At 38.9% G+C, this 22,936-nt stretch overlaps 1 protein-coding gene and 1 non-coding gene across 2 annotated transcripts in view; both read right to left on the bottom strand.

The window, feature by feature from the left end:
• LOC119548602 (semaphorin-1A) overlaps positions 1 to 22,936 on the bottom strand; it is a 206,700-nt gene that overhangs the window by 71,478 nt on the left and 112,286 nt on the right. The window contains 1 exon segment of the mRNA XM_037855959.1: positions 5,940 to 6,036. Coding sequence (XP_037711887.1) covers positions 5,940 to 6,036 — 97 coding nt within the window.
• Positions 21,821 to 21,892, bottom strand: Trnad-guc. The gene has a single exon. It is a non-coding gene; the product is annotated as a tRNA-Asp (tRNA).

Below are 22,936 nucleotides of genomic sequence, written 5' to 3'. Positions count from 1 at the left end.
TTGTGTTATGGCTACCCTCCATTTTTGTTAATATTGAGTTATTATATCAAATGTATTTTTTTAATTCAAATTTATTTGCAAATAAACCACTGTGCACTCTCGCCAATTGCGATAAAAAGGACGTTAAAATCCGAAAGATAGGCTGACATACAAGTATAAGCACACTCGAATCCAAAACGTGAGAGACAAAGACAGAAAACGCACATACGGAGAGATGGCGAATAAATCAAGGCCCGTTAGGCAACGAAATGGATTTTTTCTTTGTTCGCTTAGCAATTTTATTTCCGCCTTTGTCGCGATTGGAAATGAAACGGAAATGCATGGGTGGAACGGAATGGGTTGAGATGGCTTGGCATGGAGTGTGGCAATGACAGCAGGGAAAACCGTTGGCACATATTCCCCATCTTAATGTATTAACCCAATTTTCAAGTCGAGCGCGTTTTGCTGAGGAATATTTATAGATCGCCGCGATGAAATGTAAAAGTGGAGGAAAGGCTTTAGGAACAATTTCCGCAGAGTTTCAAAGCTGTACTGGCTTAGACAACCGCTTCTAGCTTATTTGCCTAGGAGTCACAAAAGCTACCAACAATCGTAAGGCTACTTACCATGATATGTTTAAACGTTTACCGGGGCTTATATTCCTAATGAGTGACGCAAATGCCACCTAGCGGTGCGTAGTTATAAACTCAAAAATAAGCATTATAAATTTAAGAGCGCTTTAACTTGACTGCGGATAGTATTTTTTGGGCTTGTTTTAAGAATGAGTATGATGCGCGTTCTTGAGTCAAGACAAACCATTCTAAAAACCCAAATGATGCAAAATTTTTTGTAATTTGTAAATTACAAATTGTAATTAATAAGCAGGACAAAACAAGTACAATTTCTCTTAAACCTAAGAATCACTGCGGACGGCAGTCACCGTATTGACAAAGCGCACCAGGAGAGTGAGCGAAGGCGACTACTATATATACATATATACACGAGGAAATAACAAGGAAGAACGCTATAGTCGAGTACCTCGACTATCACATACCCTTTACTCAGCTTAAGGGATCAAAGGGAGATGGAAATATTCAAGCATAAAAGCGAGATTGCAATGCGATACCTACCCGCGATCTCAATATATGGTTAAGTGGGCGGCAGACATTTTTAAGCGATATGTGCGTTAGAGTGAGCGTGGCAAACTTTTTTGGGTTAATCGATAGGTATTGACGAGACTAACACTTTTCAGTTAAAATTTTGTTTCTAGCATGAAAATTGTGGGAGTCACAGGTTTGGGCGGTTTGTGGGCGTTAAAGTGGGCGTGACAATTTTTTTGGGTCAATCAATAGGAATTGACGGTTAAAATTTTGTTTCTGGCATGAAAATTGTGGGCGTGGCACATTCGCGTAACAAACTTGCGCAGCGTACAAGGCTACGGAATCTAAATCGGAAATCCCAATTCCCTATCCTTGATAGTTTCCGAGATATCTGCGTTCATATTTACGATTTGTTGAAGTTTGTGGGCGGTTTGTGGCGTGGCACACTGACGAAACAAACTTGCGCTGCGCAGGAATCTCTAGAATCTGCATGCCTAATCCCACTATTCCAGCTTTTATAGTTTCCGAGATCACAGCGCTCGTAGGGACAGAGGGACATGGCTAGATCGACTCGGTTAGTGATCCTGATCAGGAATATATATACTCGTAGAGTAAAAGGATATACTAGATTCGCCGGAAAGTAAGTAACAGGTAGAAAAAAACTTTTCCGACCCCATAAAGTATATATATTCTTGATCAGGATCACTAGCCGAGTCGATCTAGCCATGTCCGTCTGTCTGTCTGTCCGTCCGGATGATCGCTGAGATCTCGGAAACTATAAAAGCTAGGCTATTGAGATTAGGCATGCAGATTTCTGAGCTTCTTACGCACCGCAAATTTGTTTCAACAGCGTGCCACGCCCACTCTAACGCTCATAACGCATGAATCTGTCTACCGCCCACATAATCATATATTGAGATCGCGGGTAGGTGGCGCATATCAATCTCGCTTTGCTGCTTGCATATCTCGATTTCCCTTTTGTCCCTATAGCTGAGTAACAGGTATCTTATAGTCGAGGTACTCGACTATAGCGCTCTTTCTTGTTTTAATTGTACACTTAGATTTGTAGTCCATTATTGTACATTTTCAACTTTTCTTGAAGAAATAATGATATAAATAATTTTTAAAACCTGTATAGAGCTTTAGCGTATATTTATCAGTTCGTTACCTTACCCTACAGCTTTTAAAAAGGAAAAAATATTGGTTTTCGCAAAGAGCTGTAGTATCTAACTCCGCTGGAGTTTTTACAATCAAACTTTTATATATATATATACGAATATATATATACGAATATGCTCAACAGATGTCTGCAACTTTCTACACCCAAAAAAAAATCTTTCAGTGACAATTTGATAAGTGTGGGTGAAAATGACTCTACACCTAGGATCAAATTATTGGGATCAATTTGATCCTAAATAAGTATACTACATTGTATGAAATATCCTATTTTTCCCTAAATAGTGTCATTTTGACAACAGCCCTGGATACTTCGATACCGATAAAAGCTTTTTTGATTGTTTGAGTTTCGAACTGGGCTCAAGTATCGGTTATCATGGGATTTGAACTAAACACCCGCGGGAAACGTTGTGAGATAGACCAATGTGTAAGATGTCTGCCTCTAATGCGAAAGGTCCCGGTTCAAGTACGCGCCGATGCAGAGTACGCCGTAAGATTTTTAAGAATAATATCTAACATTTGCTTAATAATAAAGTTGTATTTAAAAAGTTTTCAGATTTGAAAAAAAAGATATATAAGTTTGTCACGAGCGGGACTCGAACCACTAACCCTCAGGCCTGTGCATCAAAAACAATGCGCTAGCGCTCTGAGCCACGCCTACTTTTTTATATCCAGCGGCAAAATGATTTTTATGCGAAAAAAGCTTTTTTGTAGAAAACTTTTCTCAAGTGGCAAAGTGATCCTATATTAGGGTCAATTTGATGTTCTTCGTATCAAAGATTTTTTGACACTTTATATTGATGACGATATTTTTTTGGGTGTGCTTATAGACCTATGAAAAATATTAATTTTTGGAAAAGTGACATTCAAAAAATGAATCGTTTGTCACTATATACTACACTTCTTTACATAACAATAGTGATTGCTTGATTTTGGCCTGCTCATAACTTATGGAAAATGATAATGAAGGCAACAAATTCTTTTGAAATGGCTGACATCAGGTGAGGGATAACACACATAACATAGTTCCTGCTTAGCCACAGGAAATGTAACAGTATAGCTTTGCTCTGGAAAATGGGCGATCGGTATGACTGGGGTGAAGTTCTCTTGTATAACTTTCCTTTCCACTCACTCTTTTTTAACATTGTTCATGACGTTTCACATGCAAAACGCGTGTCACATTCGCATTTCCGCCTGTCATCCTAGTTTAGTTGGTTTGCCCTCACCAACCAAACTCCCTCCCCCTAAAAACACCTACACAGAGAGAAGTATCCAAGAACATTGTTCTTAAATTGAGAACATTCGTTCTTAAAAACCACGTAAACCACTTTTCTCTTCTCACCATTTCGTTCTTATATTGATACCAAAATGTGTATCAATATAAGAACGAAATGGTGAGAAGAGAAAAGTTAAATTGAATTTATTTAACAACTTTTTGATAAGTATACACTAAGGACAGAACTAATAGTTTATTTGTACAAACAATGTACTTAAATACCGCCAGTTCAACTTGACTCCAGCAAAATAAAATCATTTTCAACTTAAAAATGTCGTCCTATTTTTAAGAACATTTTCAACTCAGATTAGAACGTCAGAATTTTCTCTGTGTACCTACCCGTACGCACACGACGAAACCCAAGCCCACGCACACACTCAAACACACGTGGCGCTTTTTGGCTTTCACCAACAGTCGTCGGAGAGGTTTTCTTTTGGTTACATTGACTCTTTGGGGGTCTGATAAGTGGATATGTGCGTGTGTGAATTCCTTTTCGCAATGCGAGTGTGCAACTTGTTAAAAATCCATTAATCACGTAAGTGGCAACTCTGGCAACGACATTGCCGGCATACAAATTTGTTCATGCGTGCGAAAAAGAAAAACTGGAACACCCTTACCCGCAGCAATGTCAGTCCCTATATTGGTAATCAAATGTATGTGTGAGTTTGGGTTCCCTTTAATTTTCCGGCCTTAGTTCTTGGTTATGCTTTTGTAATTTAGTGCCATATTATCTTCACATTGTAAACTATTTTGCGCTGAAACTGCCCATACTTAATATAAATGATATATAATTGTGATTAGGGCAAATTTTACAACAGTCTCAAAGAGCCCGTCTCAGTAACACGGCTGTGATTTTTAAAAGATGTAAAACTTCCGTTCCCATCCACCAACTTCAGTGTCGTGATAACAATTTTAAGAGCTTGAGGCTTACAAAATATAAATATGTGATAATTGTGAACCAGACGATAGCCGGTTGTGTTCGTCACGTGCAACCAAATTACTTATTATGGAAGATACTGTAGTGGAATACCAAACAAAAAAAACGATTCCACCTTCAAATTTCCAAATATAAAATAAAATTGATCCACGCCTAAAGACTAAAATATAGTCTCCCACTTTTTTATTTTAAAAATCTTTACTTTTAAGCTTTTAGTGCTCTTTTTCCTGAACTATTTGACTTTTCTTAGGTCCTAGAGTGCAATCCTTTTAGATAACGCATTACCTTTTGATCGTTAGAATCGGACCGTTACATAAGATTTCCTTGTGCCTTCGTCACTACTTTGACAGAAATCGCTTGGCGCTGAATGCGGGTAAATGTTGTTTTGACCAGATTATAGCAATATAGGATTTTTTAGAGAGGTTGAGTGGGCGAGGCACCCTGCTGAAATAAACTAACGCTGCGCAAGAATCTCTAGAATCTTCATGCCTAATCTGTCCGAGTTTGATATTTTCAAGCCAAAAAAGGCTCACTTTCCGTTTTTAAGAATTCGTTTAAAGTTTGATAAAGGAATTTTATCCTATGCGTTGATGCCTTCCCTTACAAGCTGCAAGCATTCCTCGACTAAAAAAGTTTCTATGTCGCCAAACAAAGACGAAGAATCAGTCAAGTTTATAAAGTCTCGTTGGGTCCCAAAAAGAGTGCAACATTTTAATATGATCATATGTGTACATGTGGGTGTCTTGAAGTGTTCATATGGTGGCATTGTCTAGGCAAAATAAAACAAGCCCAATATTTGCGGTATAGTACAGTTGTACAGTAGCCCCATCCAGAAAAAGGCTTGAGTCTTGGCCCAATCTTGGAAACCATTTAAGTCTTTAGGTGTTATATCTTAAAAAGGAAGTACTGAAAACTTTAGCACAGTTACTCATATCTTTGGGGCACCTGCTGCAAAACTTTTCGCTTCCCTTGGCACTGGTTTTTGTTTCTGTTTCTCTTGCCAGCGTTGCAGAATCAAAGTTGCCACGAGAACTAGCTAAGGGTAGATTTTCTCCCTCGAAAACAACGCCATTTTCGGTCCTGAGAAAGTTTGTCATGTTTGTACATATAAGGGGAAGTGAACATGCTCGTATCTTCTACTTAAATTGAATACAATGTCTGCAAAAGTAAATTTAAGTTTGCTTTATGTGCTATGTTATGTTCCTAATTTTAAAAATGTTCTTCCTTAAATCAAAGAACTTAATTTAATCATGTTCAACCAATTTTTGGAGCTGATCCAAATAGAGCTTATAATTAATAAGGGAGCAATCCTTAAAAATGTAAAAGATATTATTAATACCATCTTTTATCCTATTAGGTACTTCAAATATGGATAAAATATGCAAGTATTTAATTAAGAACTCATCACTTACGGCATGTGTCAAATTATATTTGTTGCTGTCAAATAAGTTAAATGATAAAGCATTTTTACCTGGCACCGATGAGCAGACTGTTGCCATCCTTAGTGACGAGCTTAAAGTGATCCACGACACTTTCGTTACCCACAAACTTCAGTACATCTTCGGGACCTGTAAAGGCAAAATGAAAAGAGGATTATAAATAAATTGCACTCGGCAAAGGGGGAAATGCAAAAATGGCTGGGAGACAGATGAGTTGGCCGGATGGTTTTGGCTCGGCCAGCAAATGCCTAATTAGGCAATTAGGCAGAGTTAAAGGCGACAAAAAACAGTTGAGAAGAAAGGAAGAAGGCAAGCGGATAATCTGGCAGGCAGCAAAGTAAAAAGCAGAGGAAAATGCTGCCACACGGCGTCGCACAGGGACCCAGCTGAAGTTGCAAGAAGGAAAATGGAAAATGCCGCATGGGGCTGTGAGTCCTGATGGCGACTTTTCCCCGCTGATATGGAAAAAAGGCAGCTGCACTAAGAATAGCCCGTTTAGCAACAGCAAAATAATCAGCAGCGTCAAGGACCATTTTTGTCGTTTGTTTACTATAGTTATTTGCATCTACTTTTTGCAACCGTTCCGGAAAATCTTTGTTGCCTGCCACTTGCCACAAACTGCGACCAGTTCATCTATCTGTCTGACCGTAAAAAAAATAAGCAGTTGCCACGGGAAATAAACCGCAAGGTAAACTCGAAAGCTTTGATAATTTATTCAGTTTCTTCACTGAAATGATTAGTGTTAAATGTTATCGAAAAATAAATATTTTCTAATGTAAGTATATTAACAGAGATACAGTTTCGCTCAAGTGTGCTTTACATTATTATATCTTAACTTTAAAAACAAGTTTAATTTTGTGAGAGAAAGAAGGGACTCAACTTAATAATTACTTAAGAAAAACAGGAAAGGAAGCTAACTTCGGCAAGGTGAATTTTCTTTTAATCAGAAATACAAAGTTTGGAATAAAATATAAATTACATAAAATTTTTAGCCCGAGTGGGGGATCAATCCCCTATCTATCCACCCTGAAATCATTTTACACGTTGCAAGGGTATAATTGTCTTTTATTCGCACACCTAGTACTTTTTACATTTGCCAGCATTCGGTCAATAATGTTGCAGAAGGTAAAAAATATTTTGTCTTACTTTTCTCAACTTTTTTGCCTTTTCAGCGAGCTTTTAACTTTTAACTGCAAATGTTCGGTCAACCACAAAAGAGCGAAAAAGTTTTCCTCTTTTTTCTCACTCAATGTCCTTTTCAACGCGAAAATGGGAGCGTGGAAAAGGACTGGGGTATGCCACCTGGTTATTGAAAGCGCATTTGGATGCTTTTCATGTTCGTCCACTTTTCATTTCAACGGGTGGAAAAAAGCCGAAAATAGCAAAAAACGAATGCTAAAATTAATGGATAGGATGAACGCTTTTATGCACGAGACAGAAGAGCCTTTTGTTTGCCTGACATTTAACGTGACACGCGGTACATGTGCACAACTGTGGGGGCGTTGTTTTTTTTGGGGGCAGGAGAAGTGTGCCAACTATAGCACATGAAAAGTTGAAACCTGGACCTGCAACAAAACCCTTCAAATGAAGCGACATTTTTTAATTTGGCTCTGTAATTAAAAGCAGCAAAAGCAGTCGACGAAAAAGGAAGAAAACAAAAGCTGAGAAAGTCTGAAAGTATATATAACTGATTAAAAAATAATTATTGCAGACTAAATAAGTAGAGAAAGATGGCACGATTTGATCAGGTAAAGAACTTTAAGAAAGAGGTGCGAAGAGCAATGGATAGTGTCATATTATCTTCACATTGTAAACTATTTTGCGCTGAAACTGCCCATACTTAATATAAATGATATATAATTGTGATTAGGGCAAATTTTACAACAGTCTCAAAGAGCCCGTCTCAGTAACACGGCTGTGATTTTTAAAAGATGTAAAACTTCCGTTCCCATCCACCAACTTCAGTGTCGTGATAACAATTTTAAGAGCTTGAGGCTTACAAAATATAAATATGTGATAATTGTGAACCAGACGATAGCCGGTTGTGTTCGTCACGTGCAACCAAATTACTTATTATGGAAGATACTGTAGTGGAATACCAAACAAAAAAAACGATTCCACCTTCAAATTTCCAAATATAAAACAAAATTGATCCACGCCTAAAGACTAAAATATAGTCTCCCACTTTTTTATTTTAAAAATCTTTACTTTTAAGCTTTTAGTGCTCTTTTTCCTGAACTATTTGACTTTTCTTAGGTCCTAAAGTGCAATCCTTTTAGATAACGCATTACCTTTTGATCGTTAGAATCGGACCGTTACATAAGATTTCCTTGTGCCTTCGTCACTACTTTGACAGAAATCGCTTGGCGCTGAATGCGGGTAAATGTTGTTTTGACCAGATTATAGCAATATGGGATTTTTTAGAGAGGTTGAGTGGGTGTGGCACCCTGCTGAAATAAACTAACGCTGCGCAAGAATCTCTAGAATCTTCATGCCTAATCTGTCCGAGTTTGATATTTTTAAGCCAAAAAAGGCTCACTTTCCGTTTTTAAGAATTCGTTTAAAGTTTGATAAAGGAATTTTATCCTAAACCCTTCAAATGAAGCGACATTTTTTAATTTGGCTCTGTAATTAAAAGCAGCAAAAGCAGTCGACGAAAAAGGAAGAAAACAAAAGCTGAGAAAGTCTGAAAGTATATATAACTGATTAAAAAATAATTATTGCAGACTAAATAAGTAGAGAAAGATGGCACGATTTGATCAGGTAAAGAACTTTAAGAAAGAGGTGCGAAGAGCAATGGATAGAGGTTCGTTTGAATAAGTCAGAAAAGTTAGGTTTTCGTTTTCTAGGATTTTAGTTTTATATTTAATAACAATTATATTTCATTAAGATATCCTACAAAATACTAAATTAGTTTTAAGTTGAAAAATATAACAGTATAATAACAAGAATGGAAGTCAGCTTCGGTTTATATGTATACCCTGCCAGCTAAAAACATATCAAGTGATGAGAAACATCCGTATCTTACAGGAACAGTATAAACCCTATGTATACTATGGCAAACTAAATAGTCGTTTGAATTTTATACAATTAAATTTGTAATTCTGAAGACTAAATACTGCTATAGCCCATAGAAGAAGTGATATGATCAGAAAGACCTGGTGGCTCCTGTGGTGGCTTGCTCGATCCTGCCTGCAATAAAACGAAGGCTTTTGGGAAAGATTCATACCGATAGCTTTCAAGCCTTCGAGACTATTTTTCGTAGAGACGGACATGGCAATATCGGCTCGTCTAGTGATGCAGATCAAGAATATATATACATATGTTATTGGCAAAGAATTGTCTTTTTCAGTGCGTTGCAAACTTCTGACTAAAATGTAAATATCCTGAGCAAGGGTATATAATTTCATCTTATTTGCTTTTGACAAAAAGACAATTCACAAGACTTGGCTGTAGCTCTCAACCATTCTCATTTGTATGATAATGATTCTCATTTGTTGTCTCTGAAGCTTTTTCACTCACAACAGGCCCGTGCCAGCCCATCTCATTACTCAGCCTGGTGCCCCGGACCACTTTCTGTGCTAGAAATCCAACTTTAGTTTAATGCCGCCGCGGGCCTTTTGTCGACCTGGCCAAACACTTTGTAAGCCCAAAAATGTAAGCTAATATTTGCCTTACCTACATCTGCACACAGCACCGTTCGCACCGACTGGCACACGTTCATCTGCATAGAGGCCAAAGTGAAACCGGAAAAGAGCGAGAAATTCCGCAACCAAAAATCTAATATTTACCTTGACTTTGCAAAAAGCTAACTGAAAACTAAAAAACAGAAAGTCTCCAGTCCAATTCCTGTTTCCCCATGAGCACACTTTCATAGTATGTATATTTGAACAAAAGACCGGCCAGACAGGAAAAAGAAAAGGGAACCCGGCGTCAGAGACTATCACTTTAATCAACTGGGCCGGTCTGACTGCTCGAAATTATGCAAATTCAACGGAAAATAAAATGAAATTTCTGACGTACGGCATATCTAGCTGGGCGGAGTGAAGTCCTTCGTATTTGACATTGACTTGCGGACGTGACCGTGCAAGGACCAAGCAACTTAATGGTCAGCTTTTTGATGATGCTCCACTTGTTCGTGGGAAAGACCACACCAATCACAAAAAAGTGGCGACCGAATAAGCTGATTATTTAATATTTTCCTAATGAATTTTTCATTCGCACTTGCGGAATTTCTGAGCAGGTTTGCAGCCCCGTGAAGCCGGTAAATATTTCCCCAAGATGGCGCGCGAAAACAAAGTAGCTTCCACTGACAGGTGTGATGACCAGTCGTGTGCACTTGCAGGAGAGCAAATGTCAAGCACCAATGAACCATTAAAAATGCAAAAGCCTTTTCCTAAATGCAAGCCAAAGGTTGCTCTTAGCGTGCCTAGAGAAAAAATTGACAAATTTGATAAAAACAAATAAAATGCCCCGGAGCTAACGCACAACAGAAAAGAGACATACATAGGTAATAATAAAGGCTTCCTAAACAAAGAAATGTACCACGGAGGTCTATGAACCCTTAAGTTGTTTAAACTCTATTTTGATCAAATGTAATCTAAACATCCGAAATGGATATTAAAGACGGTCTAAAATTCTAAACCTGTGAATAATAATGTACCCATTTATTTAAAGCGGCAATAAAATATGCCAGTGTACGCGAAAGCTTTTATATTTAGTTGTATAAAGCCTTATTATATAGTCGAAGGTTTATTATTTTTGTCGAAAAATATGATTTTAAGACTTTTGTATATTGAAAATGAGATTGTCACTGTGGTTTTACCTCGCTAAGAGGTGTTTTGCTTAATAAATGTAAATGATACTTATACCCGTTACTCGTAGAGCAAAAGAGTATACTAGATTCGTCGGAAAGTATGTAACAGGAAGAAGGAAGCGTTTTCGACCCCATAAAGTATACAATGTATTCTTGATCGGATTACTAGCCGAGTCGATCTAGCCTTGTCTTTCCGTCCGAATGAACGCTGAGATCTTGGAAACTACAAAAGCTAGAAAGTTGGGATTTGGTATTTAGATTCCTGAGCTTCTTGCGCAGCGCAAGTTTGTTTCGCCACCCTAAAGCCCACAAACCGACCAAATCTTTGACTCCTACTGTTTAAATGCTAGAATAAAAATTTTAACTCAAATTTATTTTTCGCATCAACACCTATCGATTAACTTAAAAAATAGTTTGCCACTCCTACTTGAACGCCAACAAGCCGCCCACAATCTTAAAAAAATCGTAGGTATGAACGCGGATATCTCGGAAACTATCAAAGATAGAGAATTGGGATTACAGATTTAGATTCCGTAGCCTTGTACGCAGCGCAAGAATGTGCCACGACCACTCAAACGCCCACAAGCCGCCCAAATCTGTGGCGCCCACAATTTTCATGCTAGAAAAAAAACTTTAATTGTAACGTATTGGTCTCGTCAATACATATCGACTGACCAAAACAACTTTGCCACGCCCGCTTTAACTCCCGTAACGCTTAAATCTGTCTACCGCCCACATAAACATATATTGAGATAGCGGGTAGGTGGCGCATTACAATCTCGCTTTGCTGCTTGCATATCTCCTTCTCCCTTTGGTCCCTTCAGCTGAGTAACGGGTATCTGATAGTCGAGGTACTCGACTATAGCATTCTTCTTTGTTTTATAGGAAATCAATGCTGGAGCTGCCTTATAAAAAAGAAGATAGTAACTTAAGGAATTATGCAACGTATCAAAAGAATACCTGGCACCTCTCATACAAATTATATGAAATCGAAAAAAAAAATTAATTTTTCGAGAGTAGAATGAGAAAAGAAGATTCCCCCGCCGAAAAACAAAATGCAGCGACGCGTGAAAAGCATTCCCCGACTTTGGAAGAGTTTCCACACACCCCAGCAAAAACAACACTGCGGCCGGAAAAAGTGAAGAAAAAATTCGACGTTGAAATTTGCATTTAATTGAAATGAACGCCACCGGTCGACAGAGGGCACATCAAATGGCCAGACCAGACAAGACAGAATCTGAATCTGAATCCGAATCGGAATCCGAATCCGAAACCGAATCGGAAGCACAAAAGGCATGCGGGAGAAGAGCAAACGGTAAGAGGCCGAAATTCAGGGACCCTGCCCTGGAGTTTATCCTCCTAGAGGTCCTCGAAATGAAATCTGAAATGAATGCCGCGAGCAGACCCTGAATCGGGAAAGTTCCGCCATGCATACTTACATACCTCCTTCGAATGCCAGCTTATCGGAGGACTGGCTACACTCTCTTTTTCATCCCCCTGTTGGCTCGATTGCAATGTTTGATTTTTTCTTTGTTTTGATCCATCCCCCTTGTCCATTACCAAGGCTGTCATTTTCGTCTTCCTCTGAAGTCTGCATCTTGATGGAATTTCGCCTTCTGCGGCGACTCAATGTAATTTTATGGGGATTTTCGTAATTCCTGGGGCAAATAGGATTGATAACGCTAATTCCCAACAGAAGATTTGCATTTCATTTTCTTCTTCGTATATTTAAGGTAATTTTAAGCAAATAATTCCTTGACGCTTTCTTCTTTTTAAGCCTATCGACTAATTTAAAAAAGTTATTCCATTACACATCATGTTACTAATTTAGTTTTTCACAGCATGGACTTCGAACAACAATCAGAAATGATTCAAAGTTATTTTATTAAATATCCTGCACACCCAATATAAAGGGTATAAAAACCGTGCAAGCATCCCCCATCAGTGGGGAATATTTGTTCCACTTCATAAGCTTTTTCATCTCTTTTTTAAGGCAAACAGTTTTGACCAAATGTAATTTATTTACTGCATGTGACGACACCCGCGCCTGAATATTTGTTTAATGTGCCGAAGCTCTATTTATAAATAGCTCTGGGGATATGGGATTCCTTTTTTTGCCGCACCGAAAGCGTCATTTATATTTCAAATCGTTTGCCAATAACATTCGAATTCATCATCAATTTATACATAAAACAAGAAAAGCAAGAAGAACGCTACAGTCGACGCCCTCAACTATCAGATACCCGTTACTTAGCTCAGGGGTGTGCGAGGGCGATGGAGATATACAAGCAGCGACTGTTCCAATACTGCACACCTCGCAACAGCGCCAACTAACGTCGATTTATTTATTTGCTTAAAACTTTTTAATGGGTGGTCCAATTTGGACAGTATTTGGCATGAAGATAGATATTGATAATCAAAACAAAATTGCAAGGGTATACAATTATATTTAAAAATCAAAGCGCATAATAATAACTATGTAAATGTTGAGGAATTTGCTTGGCTGCGAGTGAAGTAGTCAAAACCAGAGCCCAAATGAAGGTATCCCTATTCAAATAAATTAAAGTCCCCAAACACATTCTTTAAGGAACTCCATTGAACAGCGGGGTTACTTAATATTAAGTAAAAGCAATACATTTACATGGCGTTCACTTTGTTCTGCATCAGGCGTGCTTCGAGCAAAATGAATTTAATCGGTAGACGTTACGGGAAAGGCCGTAAAGGCCTGTAAATTCATTTAGGCCGAAAGAGCAAAGTTGGGGGCATTGAGCTCCTTCTGCAACCTGCGGTTGCCACGAACTGTGACAGGATATGAACTTCATCCCATTTATGCAGCAATTAACGCCAGGCACATGCGCTGCAGGATCCCGAGGACCTGGACCGGCAGGACTTTGCCGTCGGTTTGGAGGCTGCTTTAATGATTATTGTATTATATTGCAATTATTTACGCACGTCGCTCTTGGAGCTTGTTGGAACATCAGACAGGCCACAGTTGTGTTCCTTATTGACAACAAGTTGTCGCAATAATTTACCACGTGTTTCCGTGAAGGAAACCCATGAATTCCACCGACATATGCAGCCAAGTGCGAAGCGACTTTATCTGAGAACTTCAGATGGGTAAATATGTTCGATTGAAAGAGAGTAAAGGAAAGATGAGCTGCAAGGTGCACAAGTTATTTTACTTCAGATGGGTAAATATGTTCGATTGAAAGAGAGTAAAGGAAAGATGAGCTGCAAGGTGCACAAGTTATTTTTAAGTTGCACAAGTTGTTATCCACCCAACGTTGTCATTTCTAAGTAAATTTGTCTGTGTCAATTCAATAAAAACTACAATTTATATTTTTTTAGTAGAAAATAATTATGAAAGTAAGGCAAGTAAAACATACGACAAACCTTTGCTTTTTAAATGTAACATGTGCAAAATGTAGAATACATAATTTTTGAGACACTCATTCTATCGTCTTTGAGGATTCATCCGCTCTTCGAGAGAACACGAAATTTTATGCGAATTGGGTCCCCATTCCGCCTAGCCATGTGTTTACTCGCCTAATCGTGGATCTTGGTTCCTGGCAACCGAACTCTCAGCGACATGGCTCAGACAAGATATGCTTTACATGTGCCTAAACAAACACCAAGTGGGAGTGATGTACAATACCTGTGTGCCATCCAGTCATGGGCAGGTTACCTTACTCATACCCATGCCCACATCCATTTACAACTGGGGCACACGAGAATGAATACGGTGACAGTGCTGCCATATGTACCCTAGATAAGTAGGTAATTTAGAAAGACAGAAGATTTTAAAATTATCTTAAACAGCTTCCAAATATATTCCGCCTTAGATTTTGGAAGTAAACCATTAGGGTTAGGTAGGGTTTTGGTCTGAGAGCAATTGCGTTAGCTCGAGTACCGAGACTTATTTTTATACCCGTTACTCGTAGAGTAAAAGGGTAGACTAGATTCGTCGGAAAGTATGTAACAGGCAGAAGGAAGCGTTTCCGACCCCATAAAGTACATATATTCTTCATCAGGATTACTAGACGAGTCGATCTAGCCATGACCGTCTGTCCGTCTGTCTGTCCGTCCGGATGAACACTCGATCTCGGAAACTATAAGAGCTAGACTATTGGGATTTGGCTTGCAGATTCCTAAGCTTCTTAAGCAGCGCAAGTTTGTTTCAGCAAAAAAAAATCTTAAGTATGAACGCGCATATCTCAGAAACTATCAAAGATAGAGAATTGGGATTTCAGATTTAGATTCCGTAGCCCTGTACGCAGCGCAAGTCTGCTACGAGAATATGCCACGCCCACTTTAACGCCCACAAACCGACCAAGCCTGTGGCGCCCACAATATTCATGCTAGATAAAAAATTTTAACTGAAATGTATTAGTCTCGTCAATAGCTATCGATTGATTAAAAAAAGTTTTCCACGCCCACTCTAACGCCCATAACGCTTAAGTCTGCCTACCGCCCACATAACCTTATATTAAGATCGGGGGTAGGTGGCGCATTTCAATCTCGCTTTGCTGCTTGCATATCTCCATTTCCATTTTGTCCCTTTAGCTGAGTAACGGGTATCTGATAGTCAATGTACTCGACTGTAGCGTTCTTTCTTGTTTCTATTCATTTACTTAATAACTATTTAATTATTGGTGTATTCTGGCGTGTAAATAATTAATTAGTAGGCGGTGCAAACTTTTTAAAAATCAATCGATGTTCTCTATCTTTAATAGGTTCATCATCTTGAACATTCATGAACATCTTCGATTTAATACATAGTATCGTGCTTTGTAGCTGGCAGCCTTAGCTACCAAGTGACTGAGTTCCCAGCACTGAAGGGGTCCCAGAACTCAGGTGTATGCACTGAGTACACGCGTCACTTATTACAGTGACGATGATATGCCGCCCGCACACAAGTAAGGGCACAAGCTCTGAGGGCCCCGCGTCCAAGGACTCTGGGATCTGGGCTCTGGGCCCTGAGCCACCAAACAAATGTCGGCGGGTGTAATTGATCAGGACTGACTTGGGCACGCACACAGTCAAACAATGACTTGCAGTTGCCTCATAAATCGGCTGCACTTAATGCCACGCCAGAAGGAGATCCCGTCTAAGAAATGCTCGGCACGAAATCGAAAATGTCAGAGCGTGCAAAAGGCAGATACAAACATGTATGTGGTGCATTTCATACAGGAAGAAAATTTATGGAAGCCGTGAGCCTTTACAGCGATAGGACACGTCCATTGGGAAAGGTGGCGTACGAGTATGTAATCTACTGAGAAGGACAAACCATTAGGTGAGCCAACTTCGTCAGAGATGAAATAGTTTTAGTATTTAAAACTGAGATTTAGCAAAATTGAACATTTGAAGAAACTAACCAGTTGAAAAACAAGAGAGAACGTAATAGTCGACGCCGTCGATACCCGTTACTCAGCTAATTGTACTGGGAGCACTTAGGGTGCATGATATAATGATGATAATCAAAACAAAATCTCACTTAAATTTTTTCAAAAATGTGGGTGCTAGATGGCATTTAGCGTTATGGGCGATTGCGGACGTTAAAGTGGGCGTGGCACCTTGCTGAAACAAACATACGCTGCGTAATAAGCTCAAGAGTCTACATGCCAAGTCCCAACTTTCTAGCTTTTATAGTTTCCGAGGTCTCAGCGTTTATACGGACGGACAGACAGACGGTATTGGCGAGATCGACTCGGCTACACTCAGAAAAAAATCAAGTATTTCGTGCTTGAACCTAGTATTTTCGGTGTTAAAACTTCGCCAAGCATGGAAAATACAGAACCCGAGAACAAAATACTACTTTCGAGCACGAATTTTCAAGACCGAAAATACTAGATTTAAGAACCTTTCGGTCTTCAATAAAGTATGAATAATTCTTAAATCAAGTCATATTTTGACTAAAAACAAGAACGATTTAATAATAAAGTAAGAAAGTTGCAGGCATGATTTAAGGACGAATAATTCTTAAATCAATATATATATATTATGAAATTAAAATGAGTTTTTATTTTATGCTAGTAAGAGAAATAAGAATGGGAAACTGAAACGAAATAAACGAGAAATATATAAATAATATTAATATTTTGAGTTTACTTACGACTTGCCCCTCACGGGCATTAAAACTGTCTAATTTATGCGCCTTATATACCGAGTACTTTCAGAATAAACAGTTGGGAATCATTAGAGTTGGCACACATTAAAATTCAAAAAAGGGCTCAATATGAGAATTTTTTGAGCAAGAACGTTCTTAAATGGTAAGCATGCAATTTTTCTAAAATCAAGGCTGTTTGTACTTGTTTTTAGCACGTCGTTTTTCCTTGAGTGTAGTGATGCTGATCACTTCCTACTACCTGTTACATACATTCCGACCAACTTAGTGTACGCGTTTACTCTACGAGTAACGGGTTTAATAATCCCATTTTACTACTATGCTTGCGTACTTTGATCTCTTCAACTAGAAAAATAAAGTATACTAAATATGAGCAATCAAATTATATTTTTTCCTGGGAGTTTTGTTTCTTTGAAAAATAACACTTATGCATTACCACTCTTCTGACTTGTAAAGAAACTTCCGGCGCGGGTCTTAAATGCTTGACTACTTCAAGTCCCTAGGATTTTATTTTTTTGCAGTGCCCACATCGCCAGCACGTGCTGAAGTTGATGTGTATTGCCGCAGGGCAATACATGACCCATCCTCGGTGGAATCGCCAACTGGTCCTCCGCGCGGATGATGATGAAGCTGATGATGGCGACGACGAGGATGGGCACTTTGCTCCTGTTTAATGATGCCGTTTGGCTGTCGGTCGGAGGACATCTGCCCGGCTCATCTCGACATGGCTGAGCCATCTCAGTGCCATGACAGCCTCATGTAGGTTATGTGCTTGCTGGCTTTTCATCAGTCCGGATCCGGAGCGGGGCTACCTCGAGTCGCCGAGTCCCAAGTCCTCCTTAGCAACCCGCTCTCCTGCCGACGAACTGCACAACTGCAGAACTGATGATCCAATGACCCATAAAACGGACGCTGGCACCGGGCGGAATCCGCTTTGCGGGCCTTTGTGGTTCACGTGGCACGCGCACTCTAGCATAAAACGCCAACTGCAGTGATGGTACAAGGTACAAATTTTAACTGACCCAAATATAGATATATCAGGATTTAAAGCGCTTTTCTACGAAGTGTAACAAAATAAAATGAAAATGGAACGCTCAGGTCTGAGCCCTCAACGTTCGATAAAACGAACTTAATGACTTTAAAGGTTATTTTGTCCATTGTTTTTTAAGTCTAACGCCCCATAAACAATGGGATACTCTGCGATAAACTAAAACTGTGCTTACAAATTTTGATTCCTGATGTTTAATGTGGTTGCTTGACACACCTGAAGAACACCTATTCGAGAAAGAAGAATCCCATATTTAAAAGAACGTACCTGACGAATATATCAATTTTGGAAAAAGCTATAGGTACTTTCCACGCAAAATCCGCAGTTACACTCAAGGTTAAACGTACCTCCTGAAAGTAACAGTTTGGGAAATATAACTACAGCAACTTCCCATCTCTGCGAGCGACTGGTGTCCAATCGAGCGTTGGCAACTGGCCAGATCACAGTGGACGTGGCTTTAACTTTCTACTAGAGCTGGTTGAGCCGCCCGCAAATTTGCATCGACGCCTCGGTCTCGATTTGGGGACACAGCCACAGCTCGCCCAGCTGGTGTCCTAGCGAATATAGGAGTCTAAAATAGCCATATGACCCTTATTTATGTTCTAAGAGTAAATAGTTATTTCTGTACAACAAGTAAGTTAATTTAAATAACTTAATTTAGTTATATTTTATTTTCTTAATTCAAACTTGGAACTGTCAATCCAAGTGATTTTAATGTTCAATAATTGTTCTTAATTTTAGACTTTGTTTGCTTCCAATGCTCATGAATATATTTTGGAGCAGACAAAAGGTCTAAACAAATCCACTGGATCGGATTTCAGCATTCGAATCGTCAGTGTCAGCATTGCATGATTTTATGACTAAAGGCATACACAATTTATAGATCCTTTCGACTGCTTGCGGCTCGTCGAAGTCCGGGCAAAGAGTTTTCAGCCTGCTCAGCACTTTGTCGGAGTAAATTTCTTGCGCAGCGCCTTATTTATTTAAACGGAAAGCCGATGAAGCCGAAAGTCTGAAGTGCGGGGTAGGTTGTTGGGAAGCCTCTTGCTTTGAAACCGGCCAAGGAGGCCTGAGCTTTTTAATTTTACGCTGCTGGAAACGGAGGCAAGCGTGCAGCACACGTACCAGAGGTACAAAAGACATAAAGAGTACAAAAGATATAAAGTAAACTGAAAGTAAAGATAAAAGCGCCACAGGCTCAGAAGAAGTGCAAAGACAATGATAAGAATAAGAGATAAGGGCGAGCGCAGAAAATACTTGTCAAAATGAAAGAGAAAAACAGGAAAGCGCTGAAGTCGAATCCAGGTCTTTTCTCTCCTTGGCATGTCGGGGTCGGGACCTCTCAAAGGCAATAATTTTGCCTTGGCATTATCACCTTGGCAACTGATGAATTGAAAAACTGAAAGTTTATGGAGATGCTAATAGAGTGCAGTTACTTAAGGGGAAACGTAAGGTGGCTTATACTAGGTCGCCGAATTCCATAGCAAATTTTAAAATTACATTAATGTAATGTTTTACCAGGGTCGTCTTACAACAATTTCAAAATCATGTTAGTTAAAACTTTTACCTAATCAGTCGAATTTCAGCAAGAAGGTATTTTTAGGATATATGCAGTATTATATGTGCTCATCTAACGCACAGGAGTCGTTCTCGTAAAGTTCTTGTCATCCCAATGTGCCACGCCCACTATAACGCCCTCAGACGCGTTTTGTAAAAGCGTGAATGTTATTTTGTTTTGTGTATAAATATACTTTAAAACTAGAAAAATAGTTTAATTTAAAAAGACGCTGTTGTTCTTGAACATTTCCATCTTTCTCGCACTCCCTTTCCGAAAAGTTTCGTAGGAAAGACCATTTTTAACGGTACAAGTGTATATAAGTGCATTAAAATAATTGCTCCTGTCAATTTTCTTAAAGGTTTTTATCGATTTGGGTCTTCTGAGCCCCATTTAGTGCAATACTAATTAAACTCTTTTTCGTCAATTGAGCGTTGGACGTACTTTCATTAGTTTGTAGCGATATACATTTTTAATAGCACATACTCAGACCAGTGATTTCCATTTGCTACCCCATTTTTTTGACAACTCATTCAATTCACTGATTAGTTTTCAATTGGAGCAGCCATTAGAGCTCCATTTAAGTAATGCACATCGCGTCCTGCAACTGTGTTGGACAGTGCCTGGCGACTGTCGGTAAAATGAATAATCGAATGGCGCTCGGAATTGGGAGCGGAATGGAATCCTGCACAGTCCTGCCCCTTTGTGCATATTGCCTTTTTGGTTCGCTGCTCGCTCGCTTCCGTTGCAGCTGGTTTTTCTGGGTTTCCCCTCAGATTTTTTTTGTTTTTTTTGCGATTGTTTTCCAGCCAGCCAGCAATTTATTTGCTTGTGACAAGAGAGTCCAACCAAAGAAACAAAACGTAGTTTAAAAGATGCAAATACCGTTGGGGTTCCTTTATATTGCGGATGGAAAAATGGCAATAAGAACACTAAAATCAATGGAAATATTCGCGTTGGCATAAATTCCCTTTGAGGGCAATAAGCGGGCAACAAAAACCGCGCACACAGAGAGAGAATACAATTCCAAAAAGTTTGTAACCCAGATTCCTTTGCCCTTTCGCTTGCAATTTTTCACCAGTTTTGTGTTATTCTTATTTTTTTGAAATCATAGCCGCAGGTGTACTGCGCATGTATGTATGCATGCAGAAAATGGCGGAAAATTAATAAGAAAGGGGCTTCACTGCACCATATCATTGTTTGCATCAGATAAAGAAGAAACGCCTATTTTTTGGTAAATATAGTGCTACAGCATCATATGGACTTCCCTCTTATAAAAATGTTAATTCGCCTGCGTTTTCTAATATTGGTGATTTTGGCCAAAACCTAAAAAGGACAAACAAGAGAGCAGCTACAGTTGAGTGCCTCGACTATCAGATACCCATTACTCAGCTAACCAACTTCAAAATAAACAATTTTTGGAGTAGAGGCGAACAGACAACCTTCCCAACGTTTTAGCTTTTATATTTTGCTAGGCATCAGACTTGACTAGTTCTACTCGGATGGTGACCCTGATCAAAAATTTGTACCATATTACTCTACGAGTAAAGGGTATACCTATTATTCCCCTCCAACCCCCTTGATAATATCCTCCCTACGCCACTGTTGGGAAATGTTGTTTCTGGTCTGCGGTCTTCATATTACAGGACCTGTGAAAACTTTTCCCTTTAGCTGCCGTTCTTTCTATTTCTGTTTCTGGTATTGCTGCTACTCTCTTTGCATCTCCTCAGATTCGCTTTGCCTGTCCCAAGCACATACGCACACTCCCACACCCACATGTCTTGGGGCAAATTTATTGAATTCGCATAGCAGCCAGGAAGGCAACTCAATTTTGAAGAGAAACTTTGTTAAGGTACGCCATGAGCTACAACAAACAGGAAACCACCAAAATGGCCAGCCAAATTCCTCCCAAACTTATTTAAGTGCCCTTTCCGTGGGCGGTGGAGTAAGGGGGCGTGACCAACAACAGAAACAACCACAAACAGTGCTAAGGCTGGAGGTTTCGGTTTGTGTTTGCATTTTGTTGAGTGTTTAAAATTTATTAGTATCACCTTAATTTGTTTGTTGACTGTTCTTGGTGGAGGAATTAAGTCCCAAAAAAGTACACAAAAACAATTTTCTCTTTAGAAAAGCAATTTGTTGTTGTTGCTTTCGACTTCAAACAAAAGAGATTCGTATAGGAAATAAATGAGAAATCGCGATCAATCAAAAAGTTTTTAAATAAATATTGTATTTTTCTTAAACAAAAAAACAACAATTCTTGAACAATTCTTTGTTATTTGCATACATATTATTATTATTATGCAGACACTGAATATTGAATTGAAAGGGCAAACTAACCAAAATATGAAAAAAAAGAGGAATACACGCCTCCCCGACGGGGAATTGAACCCCGGTCTCCCGCGTGACAGGCGGGGATACTAACCACTATACTATCGAGGATATGACTCAGTGCGTGCCAGAGAATAAATTTTTCATCAACGACGATAATGATTCGCACGATGACCAAGCTTTCAAAAAGCTCGAATCTAAATTAGTATGTTTAGATCGTTTTGAAGATATACACTGGTCGGCATAAGTATTTTGACGAAACAAAAGTTAAATATACTTATAATTTGAACTTACTGCTTGTAAACTTTGGCATCAATGGGAAGGTAATTTAAGTGCCGTTTGAATAATACAATACTTTTCTTAACCCAGTCAGTACTTATTAAAGACGACGAATCTGTGTTAAAATCTACTTTTTAAACTTATTTCCTCGTCTTTATAATAAATAAAGTTGAATAACTTAAATTTTTTGATGCAACAAGTTTCTTCAAACAAAAATAATAGTAATTGCAAAAATAATTTTTCAAAAATCATTTTGAAAATCGGCAAAAAATTGTACGAAAAAAGAAAAACATGGCTCGAATGCATGTTTCTATAAAGCAATATAAGCAAAGGAGAAACTTTTTGCATGATAAAATTTAAGTTTTCAAAACGAGGAAAATAGGTAAATAAGTTGAATTTTACACAAATTCGTCCTTTTCAATAAGTACTGAATGGGTTAAGAAATGTATTGTCTCATTCCAACGGCATTTAAATTACCTTTCCATTGATGCCAAAGTTTAGAAGAAGTAAGTTCAAATTATGAGTATATTTAACTTTAGTTTCGTCAAAATACTTATGCCGACCAGTGTATGTTTAAAACTTTATGTATACGAAAGCTTTAAGGTCTTAAAGCACACGTTGCACAGTGGGCATAGTCGGATAAAAAGCATGTGAACGGACTACAATAAAAGGGCGTGCGAGCGGGATGGCAAATCAAAGTCAGAAGCGCAGCCAAATGGAGAAACATTGTTTTAAAACAATGAAATACAAGCTGGTGGCGGGTTGGCGTCCGGGTCCGCCAAGCTGAGCTACAAGCTGCAGCAACCAGCAACACGCAATAAAAGACAAAAGTGGAATATGTGCCACAACGCTGAACAGATGCCAACGACCAACATT

The sequence above is a fragment of the Drosophila subpulchrella genome, chromosome 2L (assembly GCF_014743375.2).
Source record: "Drosophila subpulchrella strain 33 F10 #4 breed RU33 chromosome 2L, RU_Dsub_v1.1 Primary Assembly, whole genome shotgun sequence".
Taxonomy (NCBI): Eukaryota; Metazoa; Arthropoda; class Insecta; order Diptera; family Drosophilidae; genus Drosophila; species Drosophila subpulchrella.
The sequence above is the reverse complement of the archived record's forward strand: the minus strand, read 5'-3'. Positions and strand labels throughout refer to the sequence as shown.